General features: G+C 45.9%; 1 protein-coding gene across 2 annotated transcripts in view; it reads left to right on the forward strand.

The window, feature by feature from the left end:
- The window catches only part of NPHS1 (NPHS1 adhesion molecule, nephrin), a 234143-nt gene that overhangs the window by 186346 nt on the left and 30310 nt on the right, over positions 1 to 17487 (forward strand). The window contains exons 1-4 of one of the 2 annotated variants that reach the window (XM_075327919.1): positions 8428 to 8503; positions 10596 to 10663; positions 15392 to 15589; positions 15868 to 15990. In XM_075327919.1, coding sequence (XP_075184034.1) covers positions 10615 to 10663; positions 15392 to 15589; positions 15868 to 15990 — 370 coding nt within the window. In that variant the 5' untranslated portion in view covers positions 8428 to 8503; positions 10596 to 10614. Of the gene's footprint in view, positions 1 to 8427; positions 8504 to 10595; positions 10664 to 15391; positions 15590 to 15867; positions 15991 to 17487 lie in introns of those variants that run through there. The other variant, XM_075327918.1, reaches the window with a different exon arrangement.

The following is a 17487-nucleotide window of genomic DNA, read 5'->3' on the forward strand; positions in this document are numbered from 1 at the left end:
GCTCATGACCTGCGCAGGTGAGATTTACGAGTGCCGCTCTGGAGGCTCGGGGGGCCGGGATTGGGGGGCACAGGTGGATCAGTTTTATTGCTTTCCTCCAGCAGCTGATTGTAGAATTGGGGACCATATTCTATTGCTCGCTTTTATCAGCCATCTCATACTGGGAAGATTATGACGGTGGGATATGTGAATACAATCTATGGACTAATTGTGGAATTGAGGACCATAGTCTATTGCTCGCTGTTATCAGCCATGTTATACTGGGAAGATTATGACGGTGGGATATATGAGTACAATGTATGGATTGATTGTGGAATTGCGGACCATAGTCTATTGCTCGCTGTTATCAGCCATGTAATACTGGGAAGATTATGACGGTGGGATATATGAGTAAAATATATGGACTGATTGTGGAATTGGAGACCATATTCTATTGCTCGCTGTTATCAGCCATCTCATACTGGGGAGATTATGACGATGGGATATATGAGTACAATCTATCGACTGATTGTGGAATTGGGGACCATATTCTGTTGATCGCTGTTATCAGCCATGTAATACTGGGGAGATTATGACGGTGGGATATATGAGTACAATCTATCGACTGATTGTGGAATTGGGGACCATATTCTGTTGCTCGCTGTTATCAGCCATGTCATACTGGGAAGATTATGACGGTGGGATATATGAGTACAATCTATGGATTGATTGTGGAATTGGGGACCATATTCTGTTGATCGCTGTTATCAGCCATCTCATACTGGGGAGATTATGACGATGGGATATACGAGTACAATCCATGGATTTATTGTGGAATTGGGGACCATATTCTGTTGATCGCTGTTATCAGCCATCTCATACTGGGGAGATTATGACGATGGGATATATAACTACAATCTATCGACTGATTGTGGAATTGGGGACCATATTCTGTTGCTCGCTGTTATCAGCCATGTTGTACTGGGAAGATTATGACGGTGGGATATATGAGTACAATCTATGGATTGATTGTGGAATTGGGGACCATATTCTATTGCTCGCTGTTATCAGCCATCTCATACTAGGGAGATTATGACGATGGGATATACGAGTACAATCCATGGATTTATTGTGGAATTGGGGACCATATTCTGTTGCTCGCTGTTATCAGCCATGTCATACTGGGAAGATTATGACGGTGGGATATGTGAGTACAATCTATGGACTGATTGTGGAATTGGGGACCATATTCTATTGCTCGCTGTTATCAGCCATCTCATGCTGGTAATATTATGACGGGGGATAGATGAGTACAGTCTATTGCTCCCTGTTATCAGCCTACTGCTTCTACTATAAATGTTGCAAAATTCAATTTTTTTTAATTGTAAATAGTTCAGGTCTTTGGATAGAAGTGAACATTGTCTGTATCGCCTCCAAGTGGTAGGTGAAGGAATCGCTGGTAGTGTGACCTCTTCGCTTTCTATCCTGGCAGATAGAAGCCTCAGGTTCTGCCCTTTTACTTTATTCTTCACCCACTCTTAAAGGGACAGATAAACCTTGTATTGGGTAATTGCTACTTGAGCAATTCTCCGCTGATGAGCGCTGGAGCCCTTTGCTGTGCAGCGGTTATTGCCTCTGTCCTCCTCGCACTCTTCTCACTCAGGCACAAGGTGTCATGTTATATATAGAGGTGTGCTGCGGAGGGGGAGACGCTGAGAAGATATACATAGTATACCTCCCATATATTAACACCCTGGCATCAGCCCTGTCCCCTGCATCTGTCACTGCGTGCATTTAGGATGATTGCCTGCTGAGACCCTTAAATATTGGGGTACACTAACACCACGGTCATAAGTAGTGGATCTCCGGGGTCCTTCCCGCATGATAGACCCCTTTGCACGGCCCCACAGAAACCTATTACCCAATATCCCCACTTGCAGAATATTTTGAGCTTTTTTAATTTTATAGATGCATTTGCACATTGAATGCAATAGGATGGATACTTAAAGGGATTGTTCACCTTTGGGGATATATATATATATATATATATATATATATATATATATATATATATACATATATATATATATATATATAAAAATATTTCTATTTAATATATATATCTATATATAAAACATATATATATATAATATATATATATATATATATATATATATACACACATACAAAATACATATATACATATTTTATATAATATATATACATATATATATTTATATATATGTATATATATTATTATATATATATAATTATATTATATATAAATATAATATATATATATATATATATATATAAAAAAAATAATATATATATATATATATATATGTAAATAAATAAGAGTAGCTTTTGCAATTGGGTTTTATTAACCATTTTGTACTGTTTGGCTTTTACAGACTCTTTATTTTCCTATACATTCAACTTTGATGTGGTCTATGTCAGGGGTGTTATGATTGTGGTCACAGAGGTCACGGCTGGGCCTAATGGTGTAGATAGCCCATCAACTCCGAGGGTACACATTCAGCTGAAATGCATTGCAACACAGTGACCCCTCAGGTCCCTGCACTGAAATTCAACTTAAGGTCAAACAGCTGACGTCGGCGGTACCGTGACTGGGGGCGCATGGTAGTGGTGTCATGCACCCCATGCCGCACACGCCGATGTCAGCTGTGGCCACTGCACCTGCTACAGAGTATGCCACACAGCATGGGAGCAGAGGGAGGCGAATAGAATGTTTTATTTTATGCATTAGAGACAGAACGGGGGCTATATATATATACCAGGAAGTGGCCCAGGATAAGGACATACATACCAGGATTGGCTCACAATGGGGACATATTATTATAATCATTCTCTATTCTTATAGCGCTATTAATTCCATGACACTTTACATGTGAATATATACCAGGATGGGCTTAGGATGAGGACATATATACCCCAGCATGGACGACATATATACCAGGATAAGAGACTTATATACCAGGATGGGGAATATACCTGGATGAGGATCATATATACCAGGAAGGTGACATATATACCAGGATAAGAGACTTATATACCAGGATGGGGAATATACCTGGATGAGGATCATATATACCAGGAAGGTGACATATATAAAAGGATAGGGGACATATATATACACCAGGATAGGAGACTTTTATACCAGAAGGGGGATATATGCCAGGATGGGGAACATGTATACCAGGAAAGTGACATATATACCAGGATCGTGGACATATATACCAGAATAGGAGACCGATATATATATATATATATCTCAGGATAGGAGACATATACTAAGGTAGGGGGCATATATACCAGGATAGGGCCATATATACCAGGAGTGGGCCATATATACCAGGATGGGGGACATGTATAGTATATCAGGGTGAGGAACATATATACCACGATGATGCCATATATGCCAGGATGAGGGACAGATATACCAGGATGGGGCCATAGATACCAGGAAGGGGACATATATACCAGGATTGGAGACATAGATACCCGGATGGGGGACATATATACCAGGATAGGAGACTTAGATACAAGGAGAAGTAATATACCAGGATGGGGAACATATATACCAGGTATGGAACATAGATACCAGGATGGGAGACATATATACCAGAATAGGAGACATATACCAGGATGGGGGACATATACCAGTATGAGACCATATATACCAGCATGGGTGACATATATACCAGGAAGGGACATATATACCAGGATTGGAGACATAGATACCCGGATGGGAGACATATATACTAGGATAGGAGACTTAGATACCAGGAGAGGGAATATACCAGGATGGGGAACATACATACCAGGAAGGGGACATATATACCAGGATGGGAGACATATATACCAGAATAGAAGACTTACATACCAGGATGGGGCACATTACTACATAATGAAACTGGGAGGGAATGCAACTTGTATGTCTTTATAAGATTCAGAACCCTACAAGAGTCCATACATCTGACCAACATATGAGGGGGGGGCAGGTCCAAATTTTGTATTGGGGCCCATTGGGCTCTAGTTACGCCACTGTTCTGTGATCATAAATCAGGTGAGAGCAGCTCAGAAAAAGATCTTTAAAGGAGATTCACTGATAGATTCTCATTTATCTCATTCTGCAGCCATCATGGGGGTTGTAGAAGTCAAACAGGGCGATATTTTTGGCCAAATAGAATTGCCAAAATTATTTTTAAATTAAATGTCCCCCAAGCTGCAGCAACTTGACTGATACAATGTGCTCTGCTTTGTGCAAAGCCTAAGTGGTGGAGCATATCACAGGTTCCTCCTTCAGATCAGGATACAATGTATCAATTTTCCTCGGAATGTTGCTTTTATGCTGAACTAGTGGATTCCAAATGAGCTTAATTTACCAGAATCAGTTACACCAAGGAAATAATGTTTATGTCTAAGGGATGGGACTGACAACATAATCATATGGAAATGAGTCACAAACTGATACAAAAAAAAAAAAAATAAAATAAAAAAATAAAATAAAAATAAAAAATAAAATAAAATAAAAAATAAAATAAAAATAATAAAATAAAATAAAAATAAGATAAAATAAAAATAAAATAAAATAAAAATATAAAATAAAAAAATGTGAATGTATGAAGAAAATGAGAACCTCTCACCCTGAAATTATTTATTCGGTGGTCTGCGGAGTGTTATTGTTGGGGGGGGGGGTTGTAATGGGGGGAGGATTGGTGCTGATCAGGGAGGTAAAGTGAAAAAAATAAAATAAACAGTGATTTGATGACTTTCCTAATTCCCGGCTGACACAGTGTAATTACTCCGGCTTCATCAGGCAGTCAGTGACCAGAACACGGATCTCAGGCCCATTGTTAGGAATCTTTGTTACCGTTTTTGTTGCAAAATAAAGAAATAATTCTATAAACAAAGTAATAATACTAATCTAATAGATACAACATAGGGACTCAATAGAAAATAAAAGACTTTGTTGGGATCCTATCGCATTTTATCTTAAAAGATCCTTAAAGGGATCATTTTTCAGCTAAAGTGTGATCTGTGAAGCGTCGGCAGAGCGGGGGTTAATTTTTCCTCCCTCGATCCCGAGTTAATGAAGCCGCAGCGGAGTAAGTGTTTTTGTATAATTATGCAGAGATGTGTGGGAGAAGGTCGAGTCGCTCCCCGCCTCATGTGACGAGTGTCAGCGGCGGAGCGTGAGAAATTAGATTGTCAGCTCATCAGTCGAGATCGTCTATCCGTGGGTTTTCCGTAACGTATTTTGATATGTGATGTGGAATTTATCAGGCAACTGCCGGAAATGTAATTCCCTAAAGTCATCGTATTATTGGAGATAATCATGGGCAATAATTAGTAGGGGCGCTCTCATGGCACGAACCCCAACAGGCCGCTGTGCCCTGGTATTTAGATACAGGACAAGGGCAGCAACTAAACAGTCCGAGATCAGACCGCAATGCTCAGACCGCAATGCTCAGACCGCAATGCTCGGACCGCAATGCTCAGACCACAATGCTCAGACCACAATGCTCAGACCACACTGCTCAGACCACAATGTTCAGACCACAATGTTCAGACCACAATGCTCAGATCACAATGCTCAGACCACACTGCTCAGACCGCAATGCTCAGACCGCAATGCTCGGATCACACTGCTCAGACCGCAATGCTCAGACCGCAATGCTCGGACCACAATGCTCAGACCACACTTTTCAGACCACAATGTTCAGACCACAATGCTCAGACCGCAATGCTCGGACCACAATGCTCAGACCACACTTTTCAGACCACAATGTTCAGACCACAATGTTCAGACCACAATGCTCAGACCACAATGCTCAGACCACAAAGCTCAGAACACAATGCTCAGAACACACTGCTCGGACCACAATGCTCAGACCACACTTTTCAGACCACAATGTTCAGACCACAATGTTCAGACCACAATGCTCAGACCACAATGCTCAGACCACAAAGCTCAGAACACAATGCTCAGAACACACTGCTCGGACCACAATGCTCAGAACACAATGCTCAGAACACAATGCTCAGACCACAATGCTCAGACCGCAATGCTCAGACCGCAATGCTCAGACCTCAATGCTCAGACCTCAATGCTCAGGCCACACTGCTCAGACCTCAATGCTCGGACCATAATGCTTGGATCGCAGTGCTCAGATTTACCCGAACTACAATGTTTTGACCACACTGCTCAGACCGTAATGCTCGGACCACAGCTCAGCCTTTAGTAGCCGGATTGCAATGCTCAGGCCCTAATGCTCAGCCTACAATACCCGGACCACATTGCTTGGACCCTATTGCTCAGACTACAATACCCGGAGAGCAATGCTTGGATCCTAATGTTAAGCCTGCAATACCTGGACCTCAATGCTCGGACCACGGTGCTCAGCTTACAATACCCAAACCGAATTGCAATACCCAGACCACATTGCTCGGGCCCTAGTCCTTGAACTGCAATACCCGGATAGTAATGCACGGACCCTAATGTTCAGCCTGCAGACGGCATTGCTTGGGCCCTAATGCCCGGACCACAATGCTCAGACCCTAATGCTAGGATGCTAATGCCCGGACCACAATGCTCAGATCCTAATGCCCGGACCACAATGCTCAGACCCTAATGCCCGGACCACAATGCTCAGACCCTAATGCCCGCAACGCAATGTTCAGACCCTAATGCCCGGACCACAATGCTCAGACCCTAATGCCCGGACCACAATGCTCAGACCCTAATGCCCAGACCACAATGCTCAGACCCTAATGCCCGGACCACAATGCTCAGACCCTAATGCCCGGACCACAATGCTCAGACCCTAATGCCCAGACCACAATGCTCAGACCCTAATGCCCGGACCACAATGCTCAGACCCTAATGCCCGGACCACAATGCTCAGACCCTAATGCCCGGACCACAATGCTCAGACCCTAATGCCCGGACCACAATGCTCAGACCCTAATGCCCGGACCACAATGCTCAGACCCTAATGCTCGGACCACAATGCTCAGACCCTAATGCCCGGACCACAATGCTCAGACCCTAATGCCCGGACCACAATGCTCAGACCCTAATGCCCGGACCACAATGCTCAGACCCTAATGCCCGGACCACAATGCTCAGACCCTAATGCCCGGACCACAATGCTCAGACCCTAATGCCCGGACCACAATGCTCAGACCCTAATGCCCGGACCACAATGCTCAGACCCTAATGCCCACAACGCAATGTTCAGACCCTATTACTCAGACTGCAATACTCGGACCGCAATGCTCAGACCCTAATGCCCGGACCACAATGCTCAGACTCTAATGCCCGGACCACAATGCTCAGACCCTAATGCCCGGACCACAATGCTCAGACCCTAATGCCCACAACGCAATGTTCAGACCCTATTACTCAGACTGCAATACTCGGACCGCAATGCTCAGACCCTAATGCCCGGACCACAATGCTCAGACCCTAATGCCCGGACCACAATGCTCAGACCCTAATGCCCGGACCACAATGCTCAGACCCTAATGCCCGGACCACAATGCTCAGACCCTAATGCCCGGACCACAATGCTCAGACCCTAATGCCCGGACCACAATGCTCAGACCCTAATGCCCGGACCACAATGCTCAGACCCTAATGCCCGGACCACAATGCTCAGACCCTAATGCCCGGACCACAATGCTCAGACCCTAATGCCCGGACCACAATGCTCAGACCCTAATGCCCGGACCACAATGCTCAGACCCTAATGCCCGGACCACATTCTCAGACCCTAATGCCCGGACCACATTCTCAGACCCTAATGCCCACAACGCAATGTTCAGACCCTATTACTCAGACTGCAATACTCGGACCGCAATGCTCAGACCCTAATACTTGGGGTTAAAAACGCAAGTACAAAAAAAAAGCAAATATGAGCGTAAAAACAAGACAGAAACAGAATCTGTATGCAGTATGGCTTTGGTCCAGTAAATAAACTGCAAAAATGCGATGTGTGAACATGCACATAGCCACGACCAAATGCCTCCATTGGAAGTTGTCATAATGCTGCCACCTGCTGGTGATCAGTGACAGTGCATGAATGTACATTATTATTTGGGGTACCAGTACTATGAGGGTCAGGATCCCCAGAATAAAGGGTGGTGATTGCAGACCTATAGGGGCTATTCAGAAATAATGGCGTAATTCCGCCACTGAGTGCACAGGGAATGTACGGAGCGTGCGGGGGGATCTGGGGGTGTCACAGGATATTGGGATGAGGATGATGTGTCAGTCTCACAAGTGCTGAATGCACTGACTCCCACCATTCCTGAGCAGGAAGGAGGAGAGAGGGAAGGAGGGATGGAGGAGAGAGGGAAGGAGGGATGGAGGAGAGAGGGAAGGAGGGATGGAGGAGAGAGGGAAGGAGGGATGGAGGAGAGAGGGAAGGAGCAGCTCATTCTGTGAAGTGCAGCCCCGTCCTGCGAAACATCCCGGATCTGCTGCAAGGAGGGGGTAAGTCCGATCAGTCCTCTATATTACCCCCTGCTGTACCCCAAATTTTACTATCCTTAGACCGTCTCAATTCATAAAGGAACCATTATTTGCACCTTCTCCATTGTTCCCTGTTATCAGCCACTTTTTTTTTGCAGTCAATTATATTGTAAATAATCATACTGAGCCACCTGGTTCATGAATAGAATACCAAAATTGCAGTTAAGACTGATAAAGTTATTCTACAGAATATACACAGTCATTAACTGAAACAGAAACAGCTGTGTAGGAGGCTTAAAATTGGGTGAGGAACAGCTACAGAAGGAAAACTTTTTTCCCTAAGAATTATGCACAGTATTGTATAAATAGACAATTACTTATTTACACAGTGATAAAGCAGAGAGGCTGTGATAAGTTGGGTGAAGCCCTCTGGATACATCCGATGGTCACACTGTGCACCGGAGCAGAACTCACACTGATAATTGTAGATCATGAAATGAATCTCAGAAGATGTAATTGTATCATCAGCATCAAAGCCGGAGAGAAACCATCATTGTCTGATATAGAAAAGCCTCCATGATATCAGCAGCCAGACGTCTCCGCACTGATGAAACTGATCTGTCTAATTGCTCCTTTTATTACCTGCTCTTTACATTACTGAGCTGAATATCATCACAGAGCTGCGCTCACTATTCTGCTGGTGCAGTCACTGTGTACATACATTACTGATCCTGAGTTACCTCCTGTATTATACTCCAGAGCTGCACTCACTATTCTGCTGGTGCAGTCACTGTGCACATACATTACATTACTGATCCTGAGTTACCTCCTGTATTATACTCCAGAGCTGCACTCACTATTCTGCTGGTGCAGTCACTGTGTACATACATTACATTACTGATCCTGAGTTACGTCCTGTATTATACTCCAGAGCTGCACTCACTATTCTGCTGGTACAGTCACTGTGTACAGACATTACATTACTGATCCTGAGTTACTGCCTGTATTATACTCCAGAGCTGCACTCACTATTCTGCTGGTGCAGTCACTGTATACATGCATTACATTACTAATCCTGAGTTACATCCTGTATTATACTCCAGAGCTGCACTTTCAATTCTGCTGGTGCAGTCACTGTATACATACATTACATTACTGATCCTGAGTTACCTCCTGTATTATACTCCAGAGCTGCACTCACTATTCTGCTGGTGCAGTCACTATGTACATACATTACATTACTGATCCTGAGTTACCTCCTGTATTATACTACAGATCTGCACTCACTATTCTGCTGGTGCAGTCACTGCGTACATACATTACATTACTGATCCTGAGTTACGTCCTGTATTATACTCCAGAGCTGCACTCACTATTCTGCTGGTACAGTCACTGTGTACAGACATTACATTACTGATCCTGAGTTACTGCCTGTATTATACTCCAGAGCTGCACTCACTATTCTGCTGGTGCAGTCACTGTGTACATACATTACATTACTGATCCTGAGTTACCTCCTGTATTATACTCCAGAGCAGCACTCACTATTCTGCTGGTGCAGTCACTGTGTACATACATTACTGATCCTGAGTTACCTCCTGTATTATACTCCAGAGCAGCACTCACTATTCTGCTGGTGCAGTCACTATGTACATACATTACTGATCCTGAGTTACCTCCTGTATTATACCCCAGAGCTGCACTCACTATTCTGCTGGTGCAGTCACTGTGTACATACATTACTGATCCTGAGTTACCTCCTGTATTATACTCCAGAGCAGCAGTCACTATTCTGCTGGTGCAGTCACTGTGTACATACACTACATTACTGATCCTGAGTTACCTCCTGTATTATACTCCAGAGCTGCACTCACTATTCTGCTGGTGCAGTCACTGTGTACATACATTACATTACTGATCCTGAGTTACCTCCTGTATTATGCTCCAGAGCTGCACTCACTGTTCTGCTGGTGCAGTCACGTCTTAGCTGGGGGCAGTTATTTTCAGGACTTGCCCTCTGTAGTTTGCAGATCGCTGTGTCTTGTTCTCTGCAGATTATAATTGATTGCCGGTTGCTTTGAGGATTTGCATTTTGTGAATTGTATTTTTATAGCTCTCATCTAGTAGAGGACATGGACGCTGTCGCCATCATCCTGATCTCCTGTCTCTGCTGTCTCAGAGGTATGTGTAGTATTGGGAATATGTCACCCTGATACCCAGGAATTTACCATCCCAGTCCTGGGGGTCTGGTGGTTAGTGCTCCCGTCCCTCAAGTCCAGTGATTTAATGCTCCTGTCCCTGTAGTCCACTGGTAAGTCCCTGGTGTTCATTGGTTCATTGTCCTGTACTTATGATTTACATTCCCAGTCCTGGTTGTCCGGTAGTTTAGCTTTCTTTATTTCCAGTGGGGCTGAGGTTGCTTCGTGTTTATGGTGTCGGGGGGTTATTTCCAGCCCCTTGTGTCCTTTGGTTTAGTGTCCATGGTATGGAATGGTGTAAATGCCCTGATGTTCAGTGGTGTAGTTTCCCTGGTGTCTTTCTGTTCATTGTCCCTGGTGTCCAATGTTCTAGTATTTTGGTGTTCAATGGCTTTGTGTCTTGTGTCCAATGGTTTATTGTCTTGATGTCTAGTAGTTTAGTTTGCTTGGTGTCTAGCTGTTCATTGTCCCTGGTGTCCAATTCTTTATTGTCTTGGTGTCCGGAGGTTTAGTTTCCATGGTATCCAGTGGTTTAGTTTCCCTGGTGTCCAGTGATTTAGTTTCCCTGGTGTCCAGTGGTTTAGTTTCCCTTGTGTCCGGTGGTTTAGTTTCCCCGGTGTCCAGTGGTTTAGTTTCCCTGGTGTCCAGTGGTTTAGTGTCCCTGGTGTCCAGTGGTTTAGTTTCCCTGGTGTCCAGTGGTTTAGTGTCCCTGGTGTCCAGTGGTTTAGTTTCCCCGGTGTCCAGTGGTTCAGTTTCCCTTTGTGTCCGGTGGTTTAGTTTCCCTGGTGTCCGGTGGTTCAGTTTCCCTGGTATCCAGTGGTTTAGTTTCCCTGGTGTCTAGTGGTTTAGTTTCCCTGGTGTCCAGTGGTTTAGTGTCCCTGGTGTCCGGTGGTTTAGTTTCCCTGGTGTCCAGTGGTTTAGTTTCCCTGGTGTCCAGTGGTTTAGTGTCCCTGGTGTCCAGTGGTTTAGTGTCTCTGGTGTCCAGTGGTTAGTTTCTCCGATATGCAGTGGTTTAGTTTCCCTGATGTCCAGTGGTTTAGTTTCCCTGGTGTCCAGTGGTTTAGTTTCCCTGGTGTCCAGTGGTTTAGTTTCCCTGGTGTCCAGTGGTTTAGTTTCCCTGGTGTCCAGTGGTTTAGTTTTCCTGGTGTCCAGTGGTTTAGTTTCCCCAGTGTCCAGTGGTTTAGTTTCCCTGGTGTCCAGTGGTTTATGGTCTTGGTATCCAGTGGTTTAGTTTCCCTGGTGTCCGGTGGTTTAGTTTCCCTGGTGTCCAGTGGTTTGGTTTCCCTGGTGTCCAGTGGTTTGGTTTCCCTGGTGTCCAGTGGTTTAGTTTCCCCGGTGTCCAGTGGTTTAGTTTCCCTGGTGTCCGGTGGTTTAGTGTCCCTGGTGTCCAGTGGTTTAGTGTCCCTGGTGTCCAGTGGTTTAGTGTCCCTGGTGTCCTGTGGTTTAGTTTCCCTAGTGTCCGGTGGTTTAGTGTCCCTAGTGTCCAGTGGTTTAGTGTCCTTGGTGTCTGGTGGTTTAGTTTCCCTGGTGTCCGGTGGTTTAGTTTCCCTGGTTTCCGGTGGTTTAGTTTCCCTGGTGTCCAGTGGTTTAGTGTCCCTGGTGTCCAGTGGTTTAGTTTCCCTGGTGTCCAGTGGTTTAGTGTCCCTGGTGTCCAGTGGTTTAGTGTCCCTGGTGTCCGGTGGTTTAGTTTCCCTGGTGTCCGGTGGTTTAGTGTCCCTGGTGTCCGGTGGTTTCGTGTCCCTGGTATCCGGTGGTTTAGTTTCCCTGGTGTCCAGTGGATTAGTTTCCCTGGTGTCCAGTGGGTTAGTTTCCCTGGTGTCCGGTGGTTTAGTTTCCCTGGTGTCCAGTGGTTTAGTGTCCCTGGTGTCCAGTGGTTTAGTGTCCCTGGTGTCCAGTGGTTTAGTTTCCCTGGTGTCCGGTGGTTTAGTGTCCCTGGTGTCCGGTGGTTTAGTTTCCCTGGTGTTCGGTGGTTTAATTTCCCTGGTGTCCGGTGGTTTAGTTTCCCTGGTGTCCGGTGGTTTAGTTTCCCTGGTGTCTAGTGGTTTAGTTTCCCTGGTGTTCGTTGGTTTAATTTCCCTGGTGTCCAGTGGTTTAGTTTCCCTGGTGTCCAGTGGTTTAGTTTCCCTGGTGTCCAGTGGTTTAGTGTCCCTTGTGTCCAGTGGTTTAGTTTCCCTGGTGTCCAGTGGTTTAGTGTCCCTGGTGTCCAGTGGTTTAGTGTCCCTGGTGTCCGGTGGTTTAGTGTCCCTGGTGTCCGGTGGTTTAGTTTCCCTGGTGTTCGGTGGTTTAATTTCCCTGGTGTCCGGTGGTTCAGTTTCCCTGGTGTCCGATGGTTTAGTTTCCCTTGTGTCTAGTGGTTTAGTTTCCCTGGTGTCCAGTGGTTTAGTTTCCCTGGTGTCCAGTGGTTTAGTTTCCCTGGTGTCCAGTGGTTCAGTGTCCCTGGTGTCCAGTGGTTTAGTTTCCATGGTGTCCAGTGGTTTAGTGTCCCTTGTGTCTAGTGGTTTAGTTTCCCTTGTGTCCAGTGGTTTAGTTTCCCTTGTGTCCAGTGGTTTAGTTTCCCTGGTGTCCAGTGGTTTAGTTTCCCTGGTGTCCGTTGGTTTAATTTCCCTGGTGTCCAGGGGTTTAGTGTCCCTGATGTCCAGTGGTTTAGTGTCCCTGATGTCCAGTGGTTTAGTTTCCCTGGTGTCCAGTGGTTTAGTTTCCCTGGTGTCCGTTGGTTTAGTGTCCCTGGTATCCGGTGGTTTAGTTTCCCTGGTGTCCAGAGGTTTAGGGTCCCTGATGTCCAGTGGTTTAGTTTCCCTGGTGTCCGGTGGTTTAGTGTCCCTGGTGTCCGGTGGTTTCGTGTCCCTGGTATCCGGTGGTTTCGTGTCCCTGGTATCCGGTGGTTTAGTTTCCCTGGTGTCCGGTGGTTTAGTTTCCCTGGTATCCGGTGGTTTAGTTTCCCTGGTGTCCGGTGGTTTAGTGTCCCTGGTGTCCGGTGGTTTAGTGTCCCTGGTGTCCGGTGGTTTAGTTTCCCTGGTGTCCGGTGGTTTAGTGTCCCTGGTGTCCGGTGGTTTCGTGTCCCTGGTATCCGGTGGTTTAGTTTCCCTGGTGTCCAGTGGATTAGTTTCCCTGGTGTCCAGTGGGTTAGTTTCCCTGGTGTCCAGTGGGTTAGTTTCCCTGGTGTCCAGTGGGTTAGTTTCCCTGGTGTCCAGTGGTTTAGTTTCCCTGGTGTCCAGTGGTTCAGTGTCCCTGATGTCCAGTGGTTTAGTTTCCCTGGTGTCCGGTGGTTTAGTGTCCCTGGTGTCCGGTGGTTTAGTTTCCCTGGTGTCCGGTGGTTTAGTGTCCCTGGTGTCCGGTGGTTTAGTGTCCCTGGTGTCCGGTGGTTTAGTGTCCCTGGTGTCCGGTGGTTTAGTTTCCCTGGTGTCCAGTGGATTAGTTTCCCTGGTGTCCAGTGGGTTAGTTTCCCTGGTGTCCAGTGGGTTAGTTTCCCTGGTGTCCAGTGGGTTAGTTTCCCTGGTGTCCAGTGGTTTAGTTTCCCTGGTGTCCGGTGGTTTAGTGTCCCTGGTGTCCAGTGGTTTAGTTTCCCTTGTGTCCAGTGGTTTAGTTTCCCTTGTGTCCAGTGGGTTAGTTTCCCTTGTGTCCAGTGGGTTAGTTTCCCTGGTGTCCAGTGGTTTAGTTTCCCTTGTGTCCAGTGGGTTAGTTTCCCTGGTGTCCAGTGGTTTAGTTTCCCTGGTGTCCGGTGGTTTAGTGTCCCTGGTGTCCAGTGGTTTAGTTTCCCTTGTGTCCAGTGGTTTAGTTTCCCTGGTGTCCAGTGGTTTAGTTTCCCTGGTGTCCGTTGGTTTAGTTTCCCTGGTGTGCAGTGGTTTAGTGTCCCTGATGTCCAGTGGTTTAGTTTCCCTGGTGTCCGGTGGTTTAGTGTCCCTGGTGTCCGGTGGTTTACTGTCCCTGGTGTCCGGTGGTTTAGTTTCCCTGGTGTCCAGTGGGTTAGTTTCCCTGGTGTCCAGTGGGTTAGTTTCCTTGGTGTCCAGTGGGTTAGTTTCCCTGGTGTCCAGTGGGTTAGTTTCCCTGGTGTCCAGTGGGTTAGTTTCCCTGGTGTCTGGTGGTTTAGTACCCCTGGTATCCAGTGGTTTATGGTCTTCGTATCCAGTGGTTTAGTTTCCCTGGTGTCCGGTGGTTTAGTGTCCCTGGTGTCCGGTGGTTTAGTTTCCCTGGTGTCCAGTGGGTTAGTTTCCCTGGTATCCAGTGGGTTAGTTTCCCTGGTGTCCAGTGGGTTAGTTTCCCTGGTGTCCAGTGGGTTAGTTTCCCTGGTGTCCAGTGGTTTTGTTTCCCTGGTGTCCGGTGGTTTAGTGTCCCTGGTGTCCGGTGGTTTAGTTTCCCTGGTGTCCAGTGGGTTAGTTTCCCTGGTGTCCAGTGGGTTAGTTTCCCTGGTGTCCAGTGGGTTAGTTTCCCTGGTGTCCAGTGGTTTAGTTTCCCTGGTGTCCAGTGGTTTAGTTTCCCTGGTGTCCAGTGGTTTAGTTTCCCTGGTGTCCAGTGGTTTAGTTTCCCTGGTGTCCAGTGGTTTAGTGCCCTGGTGTCCGGTGGTTTAGTGTTTGGATGTCAGTGCTCTCCAGACAGGACGCATCATGATACGGATGTATCTTAGCTCGGCCATACGTCCTGACAGGTCGCCCCCTTGGGGATGGTGCAGACTTGCTTCAATATTGTACAGATCTTGTCCTCTTGCTTCTCTGAGGTTTCGCCGGACTTCAGCAGGTGTTTCGTGTCCAGCCGGATAATATCACCGCGGTGCAGGGGTCAACCCAGGTTCTGGTGTGTGAGGTGGAGCACGCGTCGGGCACGGTGCAATGGGTCAAGGACGGGCTCCTGCTGGGACCGGAGCGGACGGTACCGGGATTCCCCCGATACACCATGAGCGGAGACCCCAAGAAAGGTGATGGAAACAAAATGTTATGACGATGTCGCTAAAGTTTATCTCTCAATTGATGTTGGATTTTGAGTCGGGTGGGGGTGGGGGGCGCAGATCGTGCAATCGCTGAGGCCGCTGCAGGCGAAATGTAATTAGCATCCACGGGTCATGTGACAGGTAATATCCTGACATCCCGTGCATTATACCGCCATCCTCTGTGTGTATCCAGGCGACTCGCCCAGCTGTGCCGCATGTAATTATTATTTTCTCTAATTGGATCTTTGCTTTCATTAACCCCACAGGGGAGAACAATCTACGCATCGAGCGGTGCGAGCTGTCAGATGACGCACAGTATCACTGCCAAGTGGGGAGGTCGGAGGTCAGCATGGGCATCATGTCATACGCTGCAATCCTCACTGTGCTAAGTAGGTGCTCGTCCACGGATTCAGTGTCAGATATTCCCCATTCCTGTGTATATTGTACAGTCCAGCTCATGTATCTGCCCTCCTGGATACATTGTATGCAGCATGTCATACGGTGGAAATAAAGAGTCTGCACCCCCACACCATCCCCCGTTAGAATGATTTATTAGGGCTGTTGTGCTGAGATTCATCTTCATCTTCAGCTTTTTTCAGCAGACTTCTGAAGATTTTGATGCAAAATTGACTGATATTTGAAACTTGACTTAAGCCCCAATTCCAGCACCTAAAAAAGAGCCCCAAAGCACAATGCTGCCTCCACCATGCCTCACTGTGGGGATGGTGTTCTTATGGTAATGCACAGTTTTGTCTTTGCAGGTTTTGGAATTATGGCCAAAATGTTGGCCAATGTTGTTCTTATGATTCTTTTTCTTAAGATTCTTTCACATAACAAAATCCTGGCAATTTAACAGGGGTGTGTAGACTTTTTATATTCACTTTATGTTTGCCCCTCCTAGGAACCACATATGCTCCATGTCATCTATCTGTCCCTACTGGATCCACTCCTTCCAGTTACATTATATCTTTCATATTATGAACCACTTCTTCCAATTAACATTCTATAGTCCATAAGATATGTCGACTCAGACAAGTTACATTGTATGTAAACCTACAACTTCCCTAAAAGGGAGGGTCCCATTAAGAATGCAAAACCAAGAAAGATCCCAGTGATCACTTGTACCAATATATAGAGTAAAAGGAAGACCGCTGGTATAAAAGAGAGCAAAAAGCAAATTATATGGTGAAATACGCAGAATTTTTAATAATAAAGTGTGCGTGACATAAGGACAGACAGTACAGGCGGGCAGAGTGTTAAAATCACCAGACACAGTCCTTCCGGTTACATTGTATGTTCCTGTCCTTCTGGTTACATTGTATGTTCTAGTCCTTCTGGTTACATTGTATGTTCCAGTCCTTCTGGTTACATTGTATGTTCCAGTCCTTCTGGTTACATTGTATGTTCCAATTCTTCTGGTTACATTGTATGTTCCAGTCCTTGTGGTTACATTGAATGTTCCAGTCCTTCTGGTTACATTGTATGCTCCAGTCCTTGTGGTTACATTGTATATTCCAGTCCTTCTGGTTACATTGTATGTTCCTGTCCTTCTGGTTACATTGTATGCTCCAGTCCTTCTGGTTACATTGTATGTTCCAGTCCTTCTGGTTACATTGTATGTTCCAATTCTTCTGGTTACATTGTATGCTCCAGTCCTTCTGGTTACATTGTATGTTCCAGTCCTTCTGGTTACATTGTATGTTCCAATTCTTCTGGTTACATTGTATGTTCCATTCCTACTGGTTACATTGTATGTTCCAGTCCTTGTGGTTACATTGTATATTCCAGTCCTTCTGGTTACATTGTATGTTCCAGTCCTTGTGGTTACATTGTATGTTCCAGTCCTTGTGGTTGCATTGTATGTTCCAGTCCTTGTGGTTACATTG

Source organism: Anomaloglossus baeobatrachus, chromosome 11, assembly GCF_048569485.1.
Source record: "Anomaloglossus baeobatrachus isolate aAnoBae1 chromosome 11, aAnoBae1.hap1, whole genome shotgun sequence".
NCBI classification, from domain to species: domain Eukaryota; kingdom Metazoa; phylum Chordata; class Amphibia; order Anura; family Aromobatidae; genus Anomaloglossus; species Anomaloglossus baeobatrachus.